We start from the raw sequence: 23897 nt of genomic DNA, 5'->3' as shown, positions 1-23897 counted from the left end.
AGGTAGAACTTCAATTGCATTTTGAAGGACAAGTAAGCACCAAATAAAAATGAAAGCAGACATTTCATCAAAGTGAGGATGTAACAACTAAGAACACACTATGTATAAGCACTTTATTTAGCCTTCAGGTCAGAACTGCTAAGTGCTAGAAACCAGTATTGAACCAGCAGACTGATCTCAACAATCCATGCACTTGTAACCATTGAACTATTCCACAGCAAGGGAGATTTGGAACACTGTAGGCAGTGTAACTAAAGTAGGGCAGGTTTTATTAGAGAGGAAGTGGCAACAAATAAGACTAAATAGGTAGATAGCCAGTGGATCAGGAAAGGCCACTGTACCAGGCTAAGGCGTGTGAATTCCATCCTTAAAAGAAGTGTAAATTCCATCCTTAAAGTCATTGGGATGCATGGGGGCATCTTCAGCATAGTCACATGGGAGACAGATACTCAACAGTACCCACTACATTCGAGGCAGTACCCTAAACACTTATAGCTCAGTCTTGAAAACAACACATGGAAGTAGATACAACTATTATGACCAGTTCCTAAAGTGAGGCACACATTGGTTAAGTCACTAACCCGAGATACACAGTTGACTTAAGCATAAGGGCCAGACTTCTAAGCAAACAGAAGTCTAGCTCCAGAAACCATGCCCTTCATCACTCTCATTCAGCGTGCAGCCTGCAGGTAAACCGTGGATAATCACTGGATCAGGATGTGTCCTGGGTGGACTGGAAAGCAATCGAACTGAAAAAGACAGGGGTGGTAATATCCACTATGAAGCTGGTGCCATTTCCTCCACATTCATTAGGCGAGCAAGCAACCGCAGAAAGCAAAGAGATGATGCCCTATATCCCACAGTATGTATCACTGTCAAGATTTGATATTAAGAGTGCCAGATTCAAAAGTCCTTGTATTTACAGTGTTTGGAGCTGCCTCTGGCTAATTCAATTTCAATAAAATTATTTCAAATTCTAAATTATCTGGGTCTAAAATAATGAGGTTTTTTTTTTTTTTTTTCTTTGTAAATTCAGCATTCAAGTAGGAATCCATGGATAAGTGGCATGGAAAAGCATGTCAAAAAATTATCCACAAATTGCCCTGTTTCCCTGTTCTTTAGAATGCACGGCTCTCCTCTGGCTGATGGCTGTCACAGGAGGCTGCAGAGCACGTCACTATTTAAAGTCGACAAGCATCATCATGGTAAGCAGGTCATTACGAAAAGCGTTTATGTCTACTGTTTTACGAATTGTTTTTAATATGAAGTTGATCTTGAAATGCAACAAAAGTAAATGCTCTAGACGTTGTTTTCCCTTACACTCTCTCTTATCTTAGTATAATTTGATCTTTGATGAATGCTACTCATTTCTGTTCAATTTGTGACTTTATGGGGAAATTTCATCCTGAGACAGGAAATGTTATACTGTAGAAGGAATTAGATATTTCCAGCCCCTGGTATATGGATTCCAGCCATCTGTCTGCTTAATAAACACTACAGTTTTGCATTTAACTGAAAGCCAGGCCCGGCTGCTCAACATAACAAAGAAAATGATGGAAAGCCCATTTCTTCCTTTCAGGGTGCCATGCTGCCTCTCTAGACATCTCCTCTGTGTGCTTAGGGGTACAGATTAAAGAATGTGCTGTATTCTTAGTAATGGAAATGTATCCTGAACGTTTTATAGCTGCTGTGGTAGTCAGTAGGCACAGCTATCTGTAGAGCCCTTGAAATGTCTGGATTGAGAGATGTGAAACCTGTTTCTTCTTCCCTTTGTTAATATAATTTCTAGAAAATTTAAATCAACCTGTGCTTTACATTATATTTCAACTAGGCATTGCTATCCTAGAGCTTTTATGTCTTCTACTAATTTAAAACCATGCATCTGTGTACGGCATGTGTATGTTTTATTTTGTTTTGTTAAACATAAAGCAAGTCACCTTTTAGGAAATTCTATAGTCTTTAGAGACATACTATAAATGAATATACTAATGTCCAATATCCGTATCTGTGCAAAACAGAGTTTTCCATCTAGATGTCAAAAGCCATTTCCTTGCTTTAAAGACTCTAGGAGGCTGAATTCAAACCATTTTCCAACCTCATCTTGTCACATCTCCAAAAATAAGCCTATGTTTCCGAAGAATATCTAGAATTCCTCCTATATTTATATAGTCACTTAAGCAAAATACCCACTTTATGAAATTCTAGTATTCTACTTAAAAGAAACTCTATCTTAATACATTATTCCTAATAAACTTAAAAGTAGAGTTGTTATATTTGAATAAATAGTTGAAATTTTGCCTCACCCCTGCCCAGTGTCAGTTTCAGAATATGGCACATTAAAAACAGTATTTCCCTAAGTAAGTAAGATGATAGAAGGACACAGTCCAAAGAATCAACACATGATTTATGTATTGTAAGTTTAAAAATGAAAAAGTCAATGATTTGGGAAGAAACGATCACAAACAATAGGAAGAGAGTTGTATTTATTAACAAGCAGAAGTCAATTATTTAAGTAACAGAATTATGAGACCCAGGGGCTCACGTGGAGACTTACTTTACTATGTCACTGGAACTTCTATTCAAGAGATGTTTAATGAGTCTGAGTATTTTGCATTACTTTCAAGTGACCCATAAAGGAGTTTCTCAATTTTTCTTGTAACAGGCTGGATCCGAAGCTTAGATAAAAAATGAACCCTCTTTAATTTGACTGAAGCCAGAAAGAAGTGGTGATGACATGGCTGGAAAGAATAAGTGCATTCAACTGGAGACCATTTTAAACCCTGGCTACTCCCAGTCTTTCTTACTTGAAAGCCTACAAATGATCTTCACAGTGCATCAGCCACAATCTATTTTAGTATTGCATATGGAAGTTTATTTTCCACCAATAATAATGTAGTCATTTTTATTCACTTAGAGTTGTATTTACAGCAATAATATAGCAGAGACTGTGAGTGTTCGCTAAGAGCTGTGGCCTCCCTCTCCTTCCCAAGCTCACAAACATTCTGCTCTGTTGTTAAGGGTGGCCACCAAGGTAATTCTGCTCAAGGCCATGTGAGCAAAGAAGTATGCACCAAATTTAGATCTGGCCCATGCAAACCACCCACATAGGACCTAATTCTCTTTGTCCATCTGTTGATGGAATGGTGAGAATTCTGAGAACCAAGAAGAGGCCACAGCTACAAGAGGGAAGGTGAATGGGTCCCTGTATTGCTGTGTGGAGCATGGCCTCCACTCACCATCACCTCTTCAGTTCAGTTCAGTCGCTCAGTCGTGTCCAACTCTTTGCGACTCCAGGAATCGCAGCATGCCAGGCCTCCCTGTCCATCACCAACTCCTGGAGTTCACTCAGATTCACGTCGATCGAGTCCGTGATGCCATCCAGCCATCTCATCCTCTGTCATCCCCTTCTCCTCCTACCCCAAATCCCTCCCAGCATCAGAGTCTTTTCCAAAGAGTCAACTCATCGCATGAGGTGGCCAAAGTACTGGAGTTTCGGCTTTAGCATCATTCCTTCCAAAGAAATCCCAGGTCTGATCTCCTTCAGAATGGACTGGTTGGATCTCCTTGCAGTCCAAGGGACTCTCAAGAGTCTTCTCCAACACCACAGTTCAAAAGCATCAATTCTTCGGCGCTCAGCCTTCTTCACAGTCCAACTCTCACATCCATACATGACTACTAGAAAAACCATAGCCTTGACTAGATGGACCTTAGTCGGCAAAGTAATGTCTCTGCTTTTGAATATGCTATCTAGGTAGGTCATAACTTTTCTTCCAAGGAGTAAGCGTCTTTTAATTTCATGGCTGCAGTCACCATCTGCAGTGATTTTGGAGCCCACAAAAATAGTCTGACACTGTTTCCACTGTTTCCCCATCTATTTCCCATGAAGTGTGATAAATAAGAACTTACTATTTTGAAACTACTGAAATTCTCAAGCTTGTCTCTGATAGACGCTACCACTGTGTCCTAACCTCATACAAGCAGTTTCACATGTCAGCCGTACTACCTGCCAGTTTTTCCTAAAATTTAGGAGCTAAGGGTGAGAAAAATTTGAAAATGTCATTATATCTATTAGCAAATAAGGAAACGAGTAACAAGAGATTGTTTGGTTCATTATCACAGAACAAGGTATAATCCAGATGTCCTGGAAAATAAACATCTATGCATAAATTCAATTCATGGAGTCACAAAGAGTCAAACACAACTTAGCCACCGAACAACAGTAACAATGTATAAATGAGAAGACTGGGAAAGAGAAACAGAAGAAAGAGATACCAAACTCAGTTTGGTTGAGTTGGAAGATAGCTGTATTTTAGGGACTAAGTTTCTGAGCAGTTGCCAACAGAGCTGAACTACTCTGTCAGGAACATATCTAACTTTATTCTAGAAAACAAACAGTGGCATGCAAGAGGCTGAAATGAAGAAATGCATCCTTGGGTTGGAAATAGGGTGAGACAGAAATGTGAAAGCAGGCAAGAGAGAACCTCATCACGTTCTACTGGTCAGTATGAGTTTAGCATCCCACAAAAATCCTGTTGAGGCAGAATCACATTGACCACTACCACCAAACTCTGCTGACATTTGCACATTCTTTGTAAATGTTTTTCAATTCATCCTTTGTCTTAATAAAGATCTGAACTGGCTTCCAGCTCAAGATGGTGGAGTAGACAGACGTGTGCTCATCTCCTCCTGTGAGAGCACCAAAATTACAACTAGCTGTTGAACCATCAACAGGAGGACACTGGAACCCACCAAGAAAAGATCCCCTACGTCCAAAGACAAAGAAGCTGCAGCAAGATGGGAGCAGGGGCACAATCTCAATAAAATCAAATCCCATACTGGCAGTGTAGGTGACCCACAAATTGTAGAACAATAACACCAAAGAAGTCCTCCCACTTGTTAAGGTTCCCTCCTCTTGTGAAGGTTGTGAACTTCACATCAGGCTTCCCTGCCTGGATCTGACAAAGGGACTGGGAATCCCTAGGGAATCTGGCATGGAAGGCCAGTGGGATTTGATTACAAGACTTCCACAGCACTGGGGGAACAGAAACTCCAGTCTTGGAAGGCACAAACAAAATTTTATGCTCACCAAGACCCAGAAGAAAGGAGCAGTGATGCCACAGAAGACTGAATCAAAACCACCTGCTAGGGTTGGAGGGCCTTCTGCAGAAGTGTGGGTGGACAGGGGCTCCCTGCAGGGATGGTGGCACTGGCAGCAGCAGGCCTGGAAGGTCCACCTTGGCATGAACACTCTTGGAGGCTGCCATTAACCCTATCCCAGAGCCCACAGAACCCAGGGCCGGATCACTTCAGGCCTAACAATTAACAGGGAGGAAGTGTAACCCCACATATCAGCAGGTAATTGGATTAAAGCTTTTTTGAGGAACACCCTGCCCACCAGAGCAAAACCCAGTTTTTTCCACCACCAGTCCCGCCCATTAGGAAGCTTACACAAGCCTCTTAGCCTCATCTATCATAGGGCAGACAGAAGCAGCACAGTCCCACGGCAGCTAATACAAAACCATATTATAGAACGTTAATCACAATGAAAAAGCAGAAAGTTATGTCTCAGCTGAAGGGACAAGATAAAACCACAGAAAAACAACTAAATGAAGTGGAGATAGGCAATCTTCCAGAAAAAGAATTCAGAATAATCATAGTGAAGATGATTCAGGATCCTGGGAAAAACATTTTCTTGCAGAAGATGCAAGAAATGTTTACCAAAGACCTACAAGAACCAAAGTACAAATAGAGATGAATAATACACTAGAAGGAATTAATAGCAGAATAACTGAGGCAGAAAAAACAGATAAATGAACTGGAGGACAGAATCATGGAAATCACTGTCATAGAATATAGAAAAAAGAATGAAAAGAAATGAAGACAGCCTAACAGACCTCTGAGACAACTTTAAATGCACAAACATTTGCATTGTAGGAGTCCCATAAGAGGAAGAAAGAGAGAAAGGATCTGAGAAAATATTTGAAGAGATAATAGCTGAAAACTTTTTGAACATAGGAAAGGAAACAGTGAAGTCCAGGAAGCAGAGAGAGTCCCAGGCAAGATAAACCCAAGGAGGAATACACTAAGACACATAGTAATTAAACTGGCAAAAATTAAAGACAAAGATAAAATATTAAACAAACAACAAGGGGAAAATGACAAATAACATACAAGGGAGTTCCCATCAGTTTATCTGCTGATTTCTCAACAGAATCTCTATAAGCAAGAAGGCAATGGCATGATATATTTCAAGTGATGAAAAGGAAGGACCCACAACCAAGAATACTCTGCCCAGAAAGACTCTCCTTCAGATCTGATGAAGAAATCAAAAGTTTTCCAAACCATCAAAAGCTGAGACAATTCAGTACCAGCAAACCAGCTTTAAAACAAATGCTAAAGGAACTTCTCTAGGAAGGAAACACAAGAGAAGAAAAGACCTACAGCAAATAAACCCAAACAATTAAGAAAATGTTAACAGGATCATACGTATCAATATTTACCTTAAATGGAAAGGATTAAATGAACCAACCAAAAGACACAGACTGGCTGGGTGGCTGAAAACACGTGCGTATGCACTTCCATTTCCCACAGCACTCTGCTTGACCTCCCAAATCATATATAATTATCTTTTATTTTTAAGTTAATTATGTTCCCATTAAGGCCTGCAATTCTAAGTATCTTTTATTTTTTATCTGGCTATTGATTTTGAAAACTAATAAACATCTTCCACAACTGTGATTATGTAGCTATTACTTAATATCATTGCTTCATGACTGATGCTTTTGAACTGCGGTGTTGGAGAAGACTCTTGAGAGTCCCTTGAGAATCCCAGCAAGAAGATCAAACCAGTCCATCGTAAAGGAAATCAGTCCTGAATATTCACTGGAAGGACTGATGCTTAAATTGAAACTCCAATACTTTGGCCACCTGATGCGAAGAACTGGCTCATTGGAAAAGACCCCAATGCTGGGAAAGATTGAAGGCGGGAGGAGAAGGGGATGACAGAGGATGAGATGGTTGGAAGGCATCACAGACTCAATGGATATCAGTTTGAGTAAGCTCCGGGAGTTGGTGATGGCCAGGGAAACCAGGTGTGCTGCAGTCCATGAGGTCGCAAAGAGTCGGACATGACTGAGTGAATGAACTGAATTGATCATAATTCGTCAAAAAGAAAATAATAGAATGCTGTATCACCAAAACTATGATTTAATAGAAAAACCTGTAATCACTTTTTAAAATCCAGATGCATATCAGAACTGTCTTGAAATATTGTGAAGAATACAAAATGCCAGGTATTGCTTTCTTTTCTCCAGAGCTCCAGATGTTTCTAATGAGCAGTCATGTTTAAAAACAATTGGACTATATAATGATCTTTTACTTTTATCTAGTTTGCTTCACTTTTTCTATTTCATATTCAATGCTCCCATTTCATTTAATTTGCTTTCCAACTTCTCCATCTATTCTTTTTTTTTCTGATGTTCTTTCTCAAGCTTTTATGAAGCATAGTAGAACCAATACAGTATTGTAAAGTAAAATAAAGTAAAAATAAAAATTTAAAAATAAAGTGGATTTATTATCTGCAAAAAAAGAAAAAAGAAAAGCTTTTGTATGCATAAATAAAAATATATATAATACATATTTTAGAAAACTTATGAATTTTTGCCTAACTAAAAATTTATGACATTTTTATTCTATTTGTTTGACTTAGTATGAATAGAACGTGATATTTCTAACTAAAACATAGATATGCAACAAGCAACAAAGGTTTGCTATATAGCACAGGGAACTACAATGAATAACTTGTAATAACCTAACTGGAAAATAATATATGTGTATATTATAACTGAATCACTTTGCTGTACCTGAAACACTGTAAGTCAACTATACTTCAATTCTATATATATATATATATATATATATATATATATATATATATATATTTTTTTTTTTAAAGATCTGAATCAATATAAGCCTCTAAAGTAACATTAAGAAGTTTCTGGGCCAAGCAGACCAAGCATCAGAATGTGTTCTAGGCTCCTGACTGCTTAGCTTTCATAATACAATAGTCATTAAGAAGAATCAGATCTATGCATACTAATCTTGCCTTAAAATATGGCATCCATCCAGGTACCAGACTTTTTCAGTTCTACAAAAGGTAAATGCCCTTTGTGTATATTCTGAGCAGAGATGGGTATGCCAAGTATAGCTGATGCCATCTATAAAAGTACCAGTTGTGAAATACTTTAGATATTTTGGAAATAATTGCTCCCCTAAACAGATCATCACTGAAGAGAGAGCCTATAGATCAACTGTGGCATCTTTCCATAATGTTGCCTGAAGAAGTCTCCTGGTCCATTGAGAATTGTTCCTTAGGAAAGAAAGACAGTCTTATCTTGATTTTGCACCAGAAAGTCAATGTTCAGTAGCCTGTTTTAAAATAAAATCAAGTGATATATATTTCTATGTCTCTGCTAATCTCATGAGTCATTTTGGATGTGACAATTACGGATAAGAAACATCTATGTAACTCACGAAAGTGCAACCTCAAAATGCACTCAAAAGAATCAACACTTGTCTAAGTGTCAGATTTCCACGCCCTCTGAGATACAAGCTGGTTTAACATGTATCCCTTAAGCCCCTAGGGATGTGGTTATGTCTACTGGACTGCAAACTTTAAAAGGTAAGCACTGACTTTGGTAAGTGATGGAAAGTGCTTTAAGTGCATCCAAGAGACTCTTTTTTTGCCCAGGAGAAAATGCACTTGAAGGGATAGGCTATGAAAAGACTACATCAAGGTCTTCCTTGTTAAGTCAAAATAACACAACCAGTATTTTGCACCTTGTACCACACAAACTTCCCTTTTGTATCTCTCTTCTTAATGCACCGCTGCTCATTTCAAGACTGTGATAGAGCTTCTGTGTCTTTCTGCCTTTCTTTATCAAGCTGATGAACATAATGCCTCTTGATAGCTTAAACTGTACAATCAGTTCTATTTTCAAGCTCCAGTCTCATCTTTTATAGGAAGTATTATTGAAATTTTAAGCATAACAATACATCCATGGGCCTAAAGACTTTTCCCTCTCTTTTAGAATTAAATCAGTATTATAAAGCATTCTTCCTGCGTCCTTTAAGGACTGTAATACATACATACAGATCTAAACTTAGTCCTTGGTAAGAATTTTCATGACAGTGAGTTTACAAATAAGGCTGAAGTTATCTTAGTGCTGCTTAACGCTGCAGTACTGATACCACAATACTCATGCAACTGTTATTATCAATCTACTTTCATTAGCGATCATATTAATGCATCCAAAATAGGTTAGCATTTCTGGAGGTGGAACAACGGAGGTGAGAGTCTTTGTCATGCTTTCTTCTCCAGTCCTCAGGAAGGAATGGCAGTGGAATGATTGTTTTCAGTTTTTGCGTTTCCATACCCAAGTAATAGCTTTTTTCCGTTATGAGAAGTGTCTACTTGGCAAGTGTGATGAAGACTGGATCATGTGTGCCCCTAAGACCATGTCCCCAGCACAATGCAAGTCACCTTTTCCTCAGGTCTCCTACACGGAGGAACAGTAAGATCCCCAGGACTGCCCACCTCTGTGCGTCAGGACTCTGCATCCTCTCTTCCAGCTCCTCCTCCTACAACTGACAGAGTGGGAGAAGGTGACCCCGAAATGGGGCCTGACGATCCCAGGGAGCCAAGATACAGGCCACACTCTGATTCCCTCGCTGACCCTCATCTACTTTCTACTGATCTGAAACTGTAGGGAGGGAGACACTCTAAACCTCCAACATGCACTCAGAGTTTAAAAAAAAAAAAAAAACTCAATTTTTATGGAACAAAGTGATCTCAAGTTTATCTATAGTTGAAAGTTAAATGAGCAGCCAAGAAAAGGATTCCATGCTGTTTGGGGCCACACAGTGGAATACTAATCTGAGTCTCCTGAATGTTTTCCATTGCTCACATAAAGCCAGGACACAGTATGCAAAGGCAATGCCCCTTCCAAAAGCACATGCCACACGGGGATGTGCGGGTGGCTAGGGAAATAGAAATTTCTCAGAACCTGAAGGGCAAATGCTTGGTAGCCTCTCATGTTTCCCTTATTACCTTGGCTCTCCAGCATGTGACATGCCTTCCAGCTCTAAACATAGCCCACATTAGAACTGCAGAGTAAATAAGTGAATGAGTCTAAAAAGAGGTCAAATTAAAAAAAAAAGTTGAAATAGATGGAAAAATAATAAATGAAAATATTAACAGATTCAAAAAAAATTAAGCAACAGTAGCAGTCATACTTGGGCTGCTTAGTGCCTCTCAAAACAGGCTAAAGAATTTAGTGATTTCTGGGATAGTTATATTCAGTATTCACAGGACATTCAGTATTTATGGGGCATTCAGCATCTGTAGGAATGAAACATAAAATAGAATAAATGAATTTTCTATGTACAACAGACAATGTCTTTGAACTTAAGTAGCAGGTCCATTGATGATTTTCTAAAACATTGAAACAGAAATTGCACAAGCACAGGCTTTAAAATTTTAATTTTCCTTTGATTTTCTCACTGGTGGGCTAGATTTAGTAGTAATTAATACATCAAGCTACAAGAGCAGAGTTGATTTGTGTCAGATGAACTGGCCAAGTCTCATTTGGCATCATTACCTAATTACTGAGCACCCAGGAAGCACAAGGTCTTGAGCTGGCCTAACAAGCATGAACAGGATTTCAACCGGAATAAGCAGAGGATGAACAAATTCACTCCAGGGCAATAAATGATCCCAAGGACAGGAGAGGGCCATGAGGTGATCTGGCTGTTCTGTTAGGAGTAAGGTTAGTTAACCCACAAGCATGACTGGTGAGAAAATGGGGGAAGATGGTATTTCAAGAGGTGAGGCTTGGAATATTCAGAGGCAGCCAAGCTGTCGTAGGGTCTTGAGTGCCTTGCTGAAGAGTTTAGGCTTTACTCCAGAGAACTCAGAAATATACTCACAACCCTCAAATTTTTATCAATATGAATGTGTTTTTACAAATAGCCTTGGGTCTAAATGGGTCAAGCCATCCCACAAAATCATTCAATCTTGCCTTGCACCATTCCTGCCAGCATTTTGTCCGCACACCTGAAGGCAGACTTTTCGACCGAGATCTTCCTGAATTCTCCCTCAGTCTGTTAACCACATTGCAAAACTGTCTAGAGTACTCTAAGTACTTTTGCCAAAGGCGTTCCTAGGCCCCTTGCTATTTCCCTTCAAGATCTGTGAATATCACTTATCTGCTTCACAGCCTAGCAGTTGACCAATTTTTATTATCTTCAGTGATATGTCATTAAAACAACTCTCCTTTTATTCTCCCTCTCCTTTCCTCTCATGTTGCCTTCAAGTCTCTGAAAGCATCTTTGTGCATGTGAGATACGTCTATTTATTAATTCAGGACTTCATTTAGATCTTTAGTATGAGGGGTCACACTAACCTTTTTGTCTATATCAAAACTTCTCTGGCCTTCTGCTCCCAACTGTGTATCTTTCTTGTACAACTGATCCAGCATCCACTCAAACAGAAATTTCTAGAAGCAGCCCCTCTGCACATGCACCTCAATGCAAGCATGCTCGTAATAAATGAGTTTGGAGTACCATGATATTCTGAAGTGTCTTAAGAATTCACCTATGTTGCAGGAACTTCTACAGTGAATTGAATTTTATTGCAAAGAGTTTCTTCGAAAGCCAGTCATCCGTTAGCAATCAGACTCAACATTAAAGTCAGTGTGCACATCACCTGTGGGAGCAATGATTTCCTCAAGCTTAGGGTAAAGGCTCTAGAAGCTAGGTACCTCTGTGTCCCAGGTGGACTTTCACTTCCTTGTAAAATCTTCTAGACAAAAAAGTGCGTGTTCCAATAGAAAGGCATCTTCATGTGTTTATTCAACAAGAAACTCTTAAGAGATGAGTCAACAAGCAACTGCAGCAGGAGATTATAAAGACTGCAGAATTGTTTAAAGGGTTTCTTTGGAGCACAGAACAGGGGTGCTCACCCAGACTGAGACCAAGGTGGGCTTCTTGGACTTAGAAGACTAGGAAAAACAAAACCACATTGCTGTAAAATATAAAGTACTTAAAGAGCCCCTTGCATGGTTCGAAAATAAACACTGGGCAATGGGTGGCTAATTAATCTACTTCTCCAGAAAACAGAGTACATTGTGGGGGCACCAGGAGTGTGACACCAGGCCCTGTTTCCTGAAATGCTGGTGGCTTTTGAGCAAGGGCATCACACTAGCTTTGGAACTGACTCTAGAAAGACTATTCCCACCAAGGAGATGGTTGTGGCAGGTGAACAGATACTAAGAGGACGAGCCAATAAAATTCCCACTTAACCCAATGGCTCTGATTTTTCACTTAAGCAATTCTGAATTTTGAGAAGTGGCTCCCTGCCTATCTTTCACTTAATAAAGGTAAAACTAGAAACACAAACATTTTGCCACATCTTAATAGAAATTCTTGGTGGATTCGGGGGTGGGGGAGGGAGGTGCTTCTTTTCCATTTATCTGATTTCCTAGGAGTTATTTCCCCCTGGCCTCTTGCCCCTTCTCTGCTGCTGCTGCTGCTGCTAAGTCGCTTAGCAACTTAGAGTCCGACTCTTAGCGACCCCATGGACTGCAGCCTACCAGGCTCCTCCATCCATGGGATTTTCCAGGCAAGAGTCCTGGAGTGGGCTGCCATTGCCCTCTCCGGCCCCTTCTTCCCATTTCCCCCCAACTGTTGATGCGTGGAGAGAGGAAGTGGACATGTGCAGCCTAGTTCTCGCCTCACTGTTGCTCTAGGAGTCAGGAGGCTCACCGGATACACCCTTGCTGGGCTGTGGCTCCTGCCCTAAACTGCATAGGAAGCCTTAGTAGAGATCCTCCATGAGGTGCCCTGGTTCAATAGTGACTGGTTGCATAAATCGGCCTAATTTGGGTGTACAGTATTATGAACACTATTGTCATATACATAAGCCATGTTCTCTGGCATCATCTTTACCAATATTCATATTAACATTCTGGTCTCCACTGGCTTGATTTCTTCATCTGCCTCCTAACTGATTCTCAATGTAGCTGGGGAAAACAAGGGTATCATTTTTATGCTCTTCTCAAACCCTGACAGTTATCATAGTAAATTAATGTATTGATCCTCAAGAGATTAACCATCTCAGGTATGCTGATATGGCCAGTGTTTTGAATCTACAAAACAGAGGATCTGACTCTCAGCAACATGGACAAACCAGAAGTCAGACTGCAAATAAGGGTATGAAGCCAACACAAAGCAGCAGCAAGGAGACAGAACGAGTGAGTTCCCACAGCAGCCCAGCTCCTGGACACCTGATCCTGGGTCCCAGGCGCCATTTTGCTTCAGGTTCTATGACCTGCCTGGAAAACTCACTAATGCTGATAGACAGGTGTTACTTCACAAGCATAGAACCAGCTCAGCTGCACAGAACCCCCAGTTCAGAAGGGACTGAGAATTCATGTTCTGTGGTCACCATCTTGAAGTTCTTAATAATTCCATCGTTGAATATAAGTTTTCCAAGTGAGGTTCAGTGGGACAGAGGACCACACGTCGTGACTGCCCAGCACAACTCCCACTTCTTCCTCCCTCTCCGGGATGGGTTCTCAGCTCTCTGTTCCCCAGTCCCTCAGAGCAGGGACAACTGCCACTCTGTTTCTCCAGCAGAGTCCTGTGCATAGACATGGGGAGGGTGGGGCTTGGATTCACAGACTCTGGGTGTTTCCAGTGGAGCATAGACACGCCACCCCACCGCCCCCAGTAGGCGGTGTGCAGGCACAGTCCTCAGTGATCCAGGGACTCAGTGGGGAGACTACATTCCCCTGAGCTGCCCATCGTTTGTGGACTGGGGCAGTGGGATCGCAAGAAGGGCAGAGAGCTGGCTCAGCTTCCCTGCCCAACCCATACACAGCACCTCGGTCAGGGCACATGGGAGCCCTGCAGTCAGTGGGCCAGGTTCATGTGCCAAGTGTATGTGTAGAGGGTGGGCCTGAAGTGCCTCTCGGCATACTTGATGATTGTTGTTGAAGCTGGGAGAGTATTTTTCCATCTCTGTGAGAAAAACAAAACAAACCAAAACTCCTTACGTGGGCATTCGTCACCAGGAAAGCCCATCTCAGAGAATTTTCACTAATTAGCATTGTTCAAGAAACAGTTGCCAGTGTTTTGCTTGTTAATAGAAGTGTTAGCAGTGTTCATTTCTACCCAGATGTAGCCAATTCCATGAACAACACCATGTCTAGGAAAGCTTTAAACATTAAAGAAAAAAAAGAATTAGTTAAGCTGTCTGATTCTCCTGGTCCAACTCCCTCTAGAAATGATTCAGTTACAAGTGGAAAACTCAACGGTAAAATGTACGCCTTGAAACAGACACATAGTTGGGTACCTCAGTCACAAGGCTGAGAATCAAGCCAACTCATGGACTGCCTTTTCTTGTCCTTCATCACTGTGCCACCAACAATACTGTTTTCACTTTTATAGCATTTGATAGTTTAAAACAGTGATATATATTCCTTTAATAATTCTTTGCAATAACACTACTGGATGAATTTTGAAGGTGATATTGACCCAATTGTAGTATGTAAAAATACAGAAGTGACAACCCACCAGTAAGGAAATCAGGTCTAAACCCCACCTTGCCAAGTCCTTTGTCAAATTTTTTATCTCCGCAGCAACGGCTCCCCACACAACACTGACAAAATGTAAGATCCTCCTGGTTTTATTGAGGTTAACATGACTGACCATGACAATTACGTTAAGAAAATTACTAGCCCTAATTTATAATTTTTGGGGAAGATGTATTTTCAGAGTCTGTGGACACCAGGAATATTATTTGAACTCATATTTTTTGCAGTGGGGACTTTCAAATTCCACAAAAGGTGAAGCCGCAACCTAGCACATAGGGCAAGAGAGGGGCTGGCAAACAAACTCACTCACCTGGTGCAACCACTATCATTTTATGAGGTAAGATCATTCTGAACAAAATGCATTAAGATCGATTCCCTGCGCTGCTCCTCAGATTTACAGCATCAGATCACATGCACTAGCAGGGGCCTGATACTCCGTGGAATTATATTAATGTTTACATTCCTTTTTCGTTTTGTTTTAGAAATATATTCAAGTCTTCTTTTAAACACCGAGCACTAGTTTCTTTATTTGCCTTATGGAACTTTTTAAAAAACACCCAAATATTACATATATAAATCCCCACTAGAGGAGACACAAAAAATACTGAATTCATAGCAATAAGTGAATGTTCTTTTTCTCCTGTCCCCATGGTTAATAAGGTGGACAGTCTGCATGGTTGGCATGTCACTGCATTTACATAAATATATGTATAGATATTTAGAAATAATAAATTTGCCAAGTGATGACATTATATGTACTGTCCTATAACTTGCTTTTATTTGTTTTTTCTGAAAAGTATGTCTTCTAGGATGGGTGTGTACATGCATCTGCACACGTGTGTGCATACATATGCTCAGAATTTCAAACCACCATATTCCATTCCACAAAATAATACTCCAAATAAATTAAATCATTCCACGACTGCCACACACTTCGACTGTTTTTGGTTTTCAGTGAATACAAATAATGTAGCGAAAATATCCCTGTACATGCATTTTTTTCTCCCTCAAAAGCATATACTTGGAACATATTTCAAGAAGCAAAATCAATGGAATCAAGAGAATCTCTCTAAGACCCTTCAGATTTACTTTAAAAGTAGATTGATTTTGTCAACTTGCCATTAAAAACTTTCACCCATTTACCTCTCAGTCATGCATGAGGCTGTTCACCCCAACCTCACTGAGACAGAACACAATCAATATAATAAGGTTCTCCTCTAATCTAATGCATGAATATGGTGACTTAGTCGCTGTATATTATTTCTCATCATCAGTATGTCATCTCTGCTGAAGAATACTGCTAGACTGCTGTGTGTCCTTGCGTAAGTTACTTAACCTTTCAGTGTCTCAATATTGTGACCTCTAAAATGGGGGGAATAATAATACCAAAGGGTTATTTCCTGGGTTTTTTTGTTTTTCTTTTTGTTTTTAATATAGATCGTGCCTCTTTTTCAGTGTGACGTCCGTTTCCTCTTGGGCTGATTGAGTCAGTGAGTGATTGCTGATGCTTACAGTGTGCCAGGTACCATTCTAGTTGATGGGAAAAGAGCAGGGGGACATGACCGAGCAGTCCCTCTCACAGGACTTACGAGGGGACAGATAATACAGAAGTATAAGCGCATCGATGTATAATGTTCTGAGAGGCCGGGTTAGTTAAGGAAAATAAAGGAGGGTATGGGACTGAGAAGTTCTAGAGGTTTATTTCCGGCAGAATGATCAGATTAAGTCTCTGAGGATGGCAGAGACTTGAGTAGACACCTGAAGGAGATGAGTGTGGAGGCGGGGTGGGGAAGCCCAAGCACACAGCCTCAGATCAGAATGTGGCTGGCATGTGCAGGAATAGCGAGGAATAGGCTCTGGTACAGAGAGAGTTCGGGGGAGAGAAGAGAGAAAAGCTGAGTGGAGTCAGGGACCAGACTCTGACTGCTCCCATTAGACAGCAGGAGTAAGGGGAATTTATCCTGAATGCAGACAAAAGCCTGAGCACTGGCCTCTGAATTGTTCCAAACACAGAGAGGGGCTGAAACTTTTAGCATCCTATCCCACCTAAAGAGTGGCCATGAGTGGGGTCCTCTTGCTGTCTGAGCAGGGCTCTCAGAGAACAGACGCCCACCTCAACCACCAGCACATCCATCACAAACACAAGCCAAAAGGCAAAGCTGGAGACAGCCATCAAGATACGGGACCATGCTCCACCCACAAGCACACCTTCTTCCTTCTTAGCAAAAGTCAGACTCAGAGCATTTTTATTCTTCTCTGCTGCACAGTGCCCTTGCCCGCTGACCCCACCAGAGACAGGAACCCTGGGCGGGGTCAATCACCAGAAGGACACAAAGGACCTGTGACAGGCACGCCAATAGCCCAGGCAGGGAGGCAGCTCATGGGCAGCTTCACCCCTGCAGCAACCAGCCTACCTCTGCAGATGGTCCCGTTGCCCACGTAGCCCGGCTTGCAGGTGCAGCTGTGTCCCTGGACAGTGTTGGTGCAGATGGCATTCTCATCGCAGTGGTGCTGCCCGCTGCCACAGTCGTCGTGCTCTGTTTGCAGGGCAAGAAAGAGAGACACCTTTTCAGAAGTTGGAATCTCTGACACTGGAAAAGGTAGCTGGAACTCACCAGGTAAGAATGCAAGTGGCTACCATGCATTGGGACCTTGAAATCTCAGCAGCTCTAAGATGTATGTTATTATCCTCACTTTGCACGGAAATAGACTGAGTGTCAGAGAAGTCAAGAGATTTATCCAAGTGACAATGATTCCTAAGTGCTGCTCTAAGGTCACTGCTTCTTTCATGGCTGCAAAGGTTTCTGCAGAGGCTCCAAAGCCGGGTTCTCAAGGGGTGGTGGGGAGAGGTGTTCAATTCTGCATCTTTTCTTCCTCCTGGAAACATTTGACAGTATCTGAGGATATGTTTGGTTGTCATGCTATGAGAAAGGTGATGCTATTGGCATCCAGTAGATGGAGGGCAGGGATGCTGCTAAGCGTTCAGCAATGCACAGGACCGCACACCACAACAGAGAATTCAACCAGTCTGACAAGTCAACAGTCCCAAGGCTGGGAAACCTTCCTGCAAGGTTGAGAAAAAGAAAAGGAAAAGAAACAAACCCACAGGAGAGAGTCCATGGCTTCTTTAGAACATGTTGGTTGGAAACCTTGGAAGCTTCCTGGGTAGAATCTGAAACTGGCCTTCATACAAAGAGAGCAAGGAGAGACCAAAGAAAGAGGCAGACACTCCAGACTGCTAGACACAGATTTAATAAGCAAGGGGACTTACATATGAGGCTGGTCTTGCGTGGGTACAAGGCCAGTAGATCTCTGCACTTGCCCACCAGAATCTTAAAAGTTTTTATAGAGGCCTTAATGGGGTTCAGTCACGTATTACATCCTGATGGTCTCAACAATACTTTGCTCGTTCAGGGCTGTGTCCTTTAAACAGCTCTGACTGTGGGAACAGTGGCCAGAATACACATTACAAGGGCAGGGATTGCATGTGCGGCTCTGATTGCCAGGGTTCAGCTCGTGGTCCAGCCACCTGTCTCACCCTCCCAAGATCCTTCTCCAAAAGAACAAGGAGGCTAAAACTAAAGAGGAAGGCCCAGAAAATACAGCCTAGCAGAGGAGCACTAACCATCTCACAGGATTCAGAGTTTAACCACTGTGCTGATGCCTGACATGTAGGAATATCGTTGCGTGTGTGTGTTAGTCACTCAGTCGTGTCCGACTCTCTGCAACCCCATAGACCACAGCCCACCAGGACCCTCTGTCCACGGGATTCTCCAGGCAAGAACACTGGAGTGGTTTGCCATTTCCTTCTCTAAAGGAAACTATAGAAAGAAAGAAAGGGAAGTCGCTCAGCTGTGTCCGACTCTTTGCGACCCCATGGACTGTAGCCTACAGGCTCCTCCATCCATGGTATTTTCCAGGCAAGAGTACTGGAGTGGGTTGCCATTTCCTTCTCTAATAATATGGTTACATATATTCAAATAGTCACAGCATCCTTAATTCACAAGACACAGGGGAAAGTATATCTAACACTATGAAATGGACTGAAAGATTTCAAGTCAGAAATCAAGAGTTCACAGATAACTACACTCTCCCCTCATCACTGGGAAGTTTTTATATTCACCTAAATGACTCCTCTGTAAATAAATAATATGAGAAAGTTTATGCCTTTTACTCCCTTTAACATTTGCTACTATGACATAGAAATTTTGAGGAGAAAAATCAAGTAGGGTTATTGAAGCCATAAAAGGCTATAAAACAATAGTTGAAATCCCAGCTAGAAACCTCAAAGAAAACAATACTAACTGAACAAAACTAAACACTCAATATAGTTTGTTAAGCAAACTATTAGATCAATTAGCAATCAAGTGAAATAATGTCTATCTTCATTAATTTTTCATTTTAAATTTCCTAACAGGGACTTGGTTAAAGAGTCCTAGAGAAAAGTTAAATTCTGCAAAGTAGAGCTGTTTCAGTCACCCACAAGCAAAAAGGTCAAGTAGATACTTGCCCATTGCTCTTAACAGCTTGCATTTTTCCAAAGAAAATTTTTCTTAACGCCGGAAGACCAAATCAAACTGTCAGAGAGACATGTGCACAGGTTAGCAACCAGTGTGAGGGGAGGAGATTTATGAAGACACACTTCTAGTCAGTGCTCAAATCATCTTCAGGTTGTTCCGGAAATAGTAGAGCCCTGTGAATGTCTGAACACATTTACAGACCTAGCAAGCACCTCATATGTACAGATGCAATACCAAGAGATGTTAGAAACACAAAAAAGTCTAAGAATGAAGGATTAGACTCCAAGAGTTTTCAATAGACTTATTTAAATCCACTTAATAAATAATTATTAGAGTCTGTATTGGTATTACAAATGAGTAGATATGGTCCCTGCTCACATGAACATTTTAATAGAGGTCACCAGACAGCAATATGTCACTAACCAGAACACAAGGGAGAAGCGAAAGGAGTTATAAGTGGGTGACCTTATATTTTATCATATAAATAGAACATATTTTAGAGTGAAAGGGGACTTTGCTAATAACTACACTGGAATAAGAGGCATAATTCAGAATGACCTAGGCAAACGAGCATGTGTGCTCATGTTTGCTAAGAGAAACAAAGGTAAACCGAAAAGAAGTTCACTGGAGGGAAGAAATGCCTTCTAATAGGCAGGAAAATCTTCTTGAAAGGCATAGTGTTTGAACTAGCCTTTTAAAAACGGTCAAATAAAATTGTATAATAAATTCACTTTTGAATATACACATTAAAATAAATAAATAAATAAATAAAAACGGTCATGGTTTTCTCAGCCAGAAATGCTCAAGAAGGGCACTCCAGGTGAAACAACAGTGTGGAGAAATGATTGTATGCAACATTCCAGAAGTCTGGTCCACTGTTGTCTTTGCAGTCTCCAACCATTCCACTCCTATCATCAGCTTAATAAAGGCATACTTAACAAGCAGAATTGAAAGATACTGAAAATGTACAATGTAATAATTTGATAAACAGTCGAAAAGGATTATCCCATTGGGTTAATTAACACACCTATCATGTTATCACTGAGGAAGGCTTTCTTACCTCTGCTTGCTATTCTTGGGAACTCTGCATTCAAATGTACAGTATATCTTTCCTTTTCTCCTTTGCTTTTCACTTCTCTTCTTTTCACAGTTATTTGTAAGCCCTCCTGAGACAGTAATTTTGCTTTTTTGCATTTCTTTTTACTGGGGATGGTCTTGATCCCTGTCTCCTGTACAATGTCACGAACCATTCTTTGGCAATGCTAAAGAGTGCACAAACTACCGCACAAATGCACTCATCTCACACGCTAGTAAAGTAATGCTCAAAATTCTCCAAGCCAGGCTTCAGCAATATGTGAACCGTGAACTCCCTGATGCTCAAGCTGGTTTTAGAAAAGGCAGAGGAACCAGAGATCATATTGCCAACATCTACCTGATCATCGAAAAAGCAAGAGAGTTCCAGAAAAAACATCTATTTTCTGCTTTATTAACTATGCCAAAGCCTTTGACTGTGTGGATCACAATAAACTGTGGAAAATTCTGAAAGAGATGGGAATACCAGACCACCTGACCTGCCTCTTGAGAAATCTGTATGCAGGTCAGGAAGCAGCAGTTAGAATTTGACATGGAACAACAGACTGGTTCCAAATAGGAAAAGGAATATGTCAAGGCTGTATATTGTCACCCTGATTATTTAACTAACATGCAGAGTACATCATGAGAAATGCTGGGCTGGATAAAGCACAAGCTGGAATCAAGATTGCCAGGAGAAATATCAATCATCTCAGATATGCAGATGACACCACCCTTATGGCAGAAAGCGAACTAAAGAGCCTCTTGATGAAAGTGAAAGAGAAGAGTGAAAAAGTTGGCTTAAAGCTCAACATTCAAAAAACTAAGATCATGGCATCCAGTTCCATCACTTCATGGCAAATAGATGGGGAAACAATGGAAACAGTGACAGACTCTCTTTTTTTGGACTGCAAAATCATTGCAGACGGTGATTGCAGCCATGAAATTAAGACACTAGCTCCTTGGAAGAAAACTTATGACCAACTTAGATAGCATATTCAAAAGCAGAGACATTACTTTGCCCACAAAGGTCTTTCTAGTCAAAGCTATCTTTTTTCCAGTAGTCATGTATGGATGTGAGAGTTGGACTCACATAAAGAAAGCTGAGCACTGAAGAATTAATGCTTTTCAACTGTGGTGTTGGAGAAGACTCTTGAGAGTCCCTTGGACTGCAAGGAGATCCAGCCAGTCCATCCTAAAGGAAATCAGTCCTGAATATTCATTGAAAGGACTGATGATAAAGCTGAAACTCCAATACTTTGGCCATCTGATGCAAAGAGCTGACTCAGATGCTGGGAAAGATTGAAGGAGGGAGGAGAAGGAGATGACAGAAGATGAGATGGTTGGATGCTATCACTGACTCAACGGACATAAGTTTGAGTAAACTCCAGGAGTTGGTGATGGACAGGGAAGCCTGGCCTGCTGCAGTCCATGGGGTCACAAAGAATCAGACGTGACTGAGCAACTGAACTGAACTAATCCTGTTATCTCCCAATATCCTTGATGCAAAGCCCCTTCTCTGATGAGGTAGCCTTATCACTATCTTGCAAGTGTATAAGTTAATTACTACCTCTCTAGCTTGTCATGACTTTCCTGGACTCAAAGTACTCTCATAATGAAGTGAAAAATCTATGCCCTTGCCTGGCTTCAAATACCATTTCATATGAGCACCCTTGCCGTGCAGGCTTCCATGTGCTCTTGACACCATATGAATTTAACCCATCTTGGAGCTTTTAATAAATTTAATATCTTTTATCACTTTGGAGGCAATGATATCACAATATATAGTGATGAGATTTGCAAGCTTTATCATGAATCCCCTATGAACTAGTTAACCTTGAGGAGACAAACTGTAGCAAATCTTCTATAACCCAGACTTTACCTCCCTCTACTTCACATGTGCTGTGCTAAGCCACTTCAGTTGTGTCAGACTCTTTGCAACCACATGGACTGTAGCCTATCAGGCTCCTCTGTCCATGGGATTCTCTAAGCAAAAATACTGGAGTGGGTTGCCATGCCCTCCTCCAGGGGATCTTCCCAACCCAAGGGTCAAACCCAGGCTTCTTATGTCTCCTGCACTGGCAGGTGTATTTTTGCCACTAGCTCCACCTGGGAAGCCCTGCTTCACATAATGATAGTGAACCCAGAGTGCCCAGCACTGAGCTAAATGGTGGCAGTAGTGGTTTAGTTAATAAGTTGTGTTGACTTCTGTGACTCCATGGACTGCAACCCACCAGTTTCTCTGTCCATGGGATTTCCCAAGAACACTGGAGTGGGTTGCCATTTCCTTTTTCAACTGAGCTAAAATTATATATGTATCATTTAATTCTCCCAACAACTGCACGAAATATGCTCATTTTTATAACTAAGGAATGAAGACATTATTAAATTTAAAGATTACATTATTAAATACTCTAACATCACAAAACTACTAAGTGGAGGGGTTTGGACCTGTGACTCTAGACACTGGGGAAGTGATCCCATGATGCCAAGAATAAAGACTGTCTTTTCCTGTACTGGCCCCAAATACCCACTGAAAACCCAGTCTATCCTCAAAGGACAAGGGTTTCAAAACATTCCCCCATTATTATCTTTAGTCACACCTAAGTTTTCAAAGTAATCAGCACTTTCAAAACTATGTTTGACAGAGATGGCGACAGAAGAAATGGTCTCCTCCTAAAAATCTCAAATCCCCTTCCAGCTGCTGTGGATGCTGTAGACAGTGTGAGACAAGCGTCTGTGACAGGCGGCAGGACATAGAGGCAAGAGGCTTTGGAAGCACACAGCCTGGGTTAAATGATCCTGGCTATGCCACTTACTAGCTGTAGGCATTTGAGTGACTCAAACAGCCAGTGTCTTCTAGTTTCCATATGTAAAATGTGAATAGGATACAACCCATCTCCTAGGGTTGTGATGAGGACTCAGTTAATATAGATATGATATGTATTATAGCATTGTAACTAGTAAGTGCTCAATAAGTGTAAACTATTTGACTATCATTGTTACCACTACTACTAGTATTGCTATTTTTCCCACTATTATTAGTTACTTGTGAGCAGACTTCGTTGTTGAATGGTGGTTAAGCTTGTTAAGAAAATTCGCTTTTTCTTTAAGGGCTGGAAGTTCAGGCAGGAAAGCTATGAACAGATAGAATTCTAAATACACTTAAATTAGAATACCTCTTTGAAGATATTGGGCTTCCCTCATAGCTCAGTTGGTATAGAATCCACCTGCAATGCAGGAGACCCCAGTCCAATTCCTGGGTCAGAAGATCTGCTGGAGAAGGGATAGGCTACCCACTCCAGTATTCTTGGGCTTCCCTGGTGGCTCAGCTGGTAAAGAATCCTCCTGCAATGTGGGAGACCTGGGTTCGATCCCTGGGTTGGGAAGATCCCCTGGAGAAGAGAATGGCTACCCACTCCAGTATTCTGGCCTGGAGAATTCCATGGACTGTATAGCCCATCGGGTCACAAAGATATTAAACAAAGAAATATTTGCTTAGCTTCAATTATAGTTCCCAAGAAACAAGACTATAGATTGGGAAGGTGAAGGATTTATGTTTAGGATTGTTGACATACAAACCAGCTTGATTATAGTATATTTGGAGTATCAACCCACTCAGGACAAAGAAATAATGATTTTGTCAAACTCT

The 23897-nt window shown here is 41.1% G+C and overlaps 1 protein-coding gene across 1 annotated transcript in view; it reads right to left on the bottom strand.

The window, feature by feature from the left end:
* The window catches only part of NELL1 (neural EGFL like 1), a 999502-nt gene that overhangs the window by 367556 nt on the left and 608049 nt on the right, over positions 1-23897 (bottom strand). Inside the window, exon 13 of the mRNA XM_068977360.1 lies at positions 17069-17191. Coding sequence (XP_068833461.1) covers positions 17069-17191 — 123 coding nt within the window. The remainder of the gene's footprint in view (positions 1-17068; positions 17192-23897) is intronic.

This window comes from Capricornis sumatraensis, chromosome 8, assembly GCF_032405125.1.
Source record: "Capricornis sumatraensis isolate serow.1 chromosome 8, serow.2, whole genome shotgun sequence".
NCBI lineage: Eukaryota > Metazoa > Chordata > Mammalia > Artiodactyla > Bovidae > Capricornis > Capricornis sumatraensis.
The sequence above is the reverse complement of the archived record's forward strand: the minus strand, read 5'-3'. Positions and strand labels throughout refer to the sequence as shown.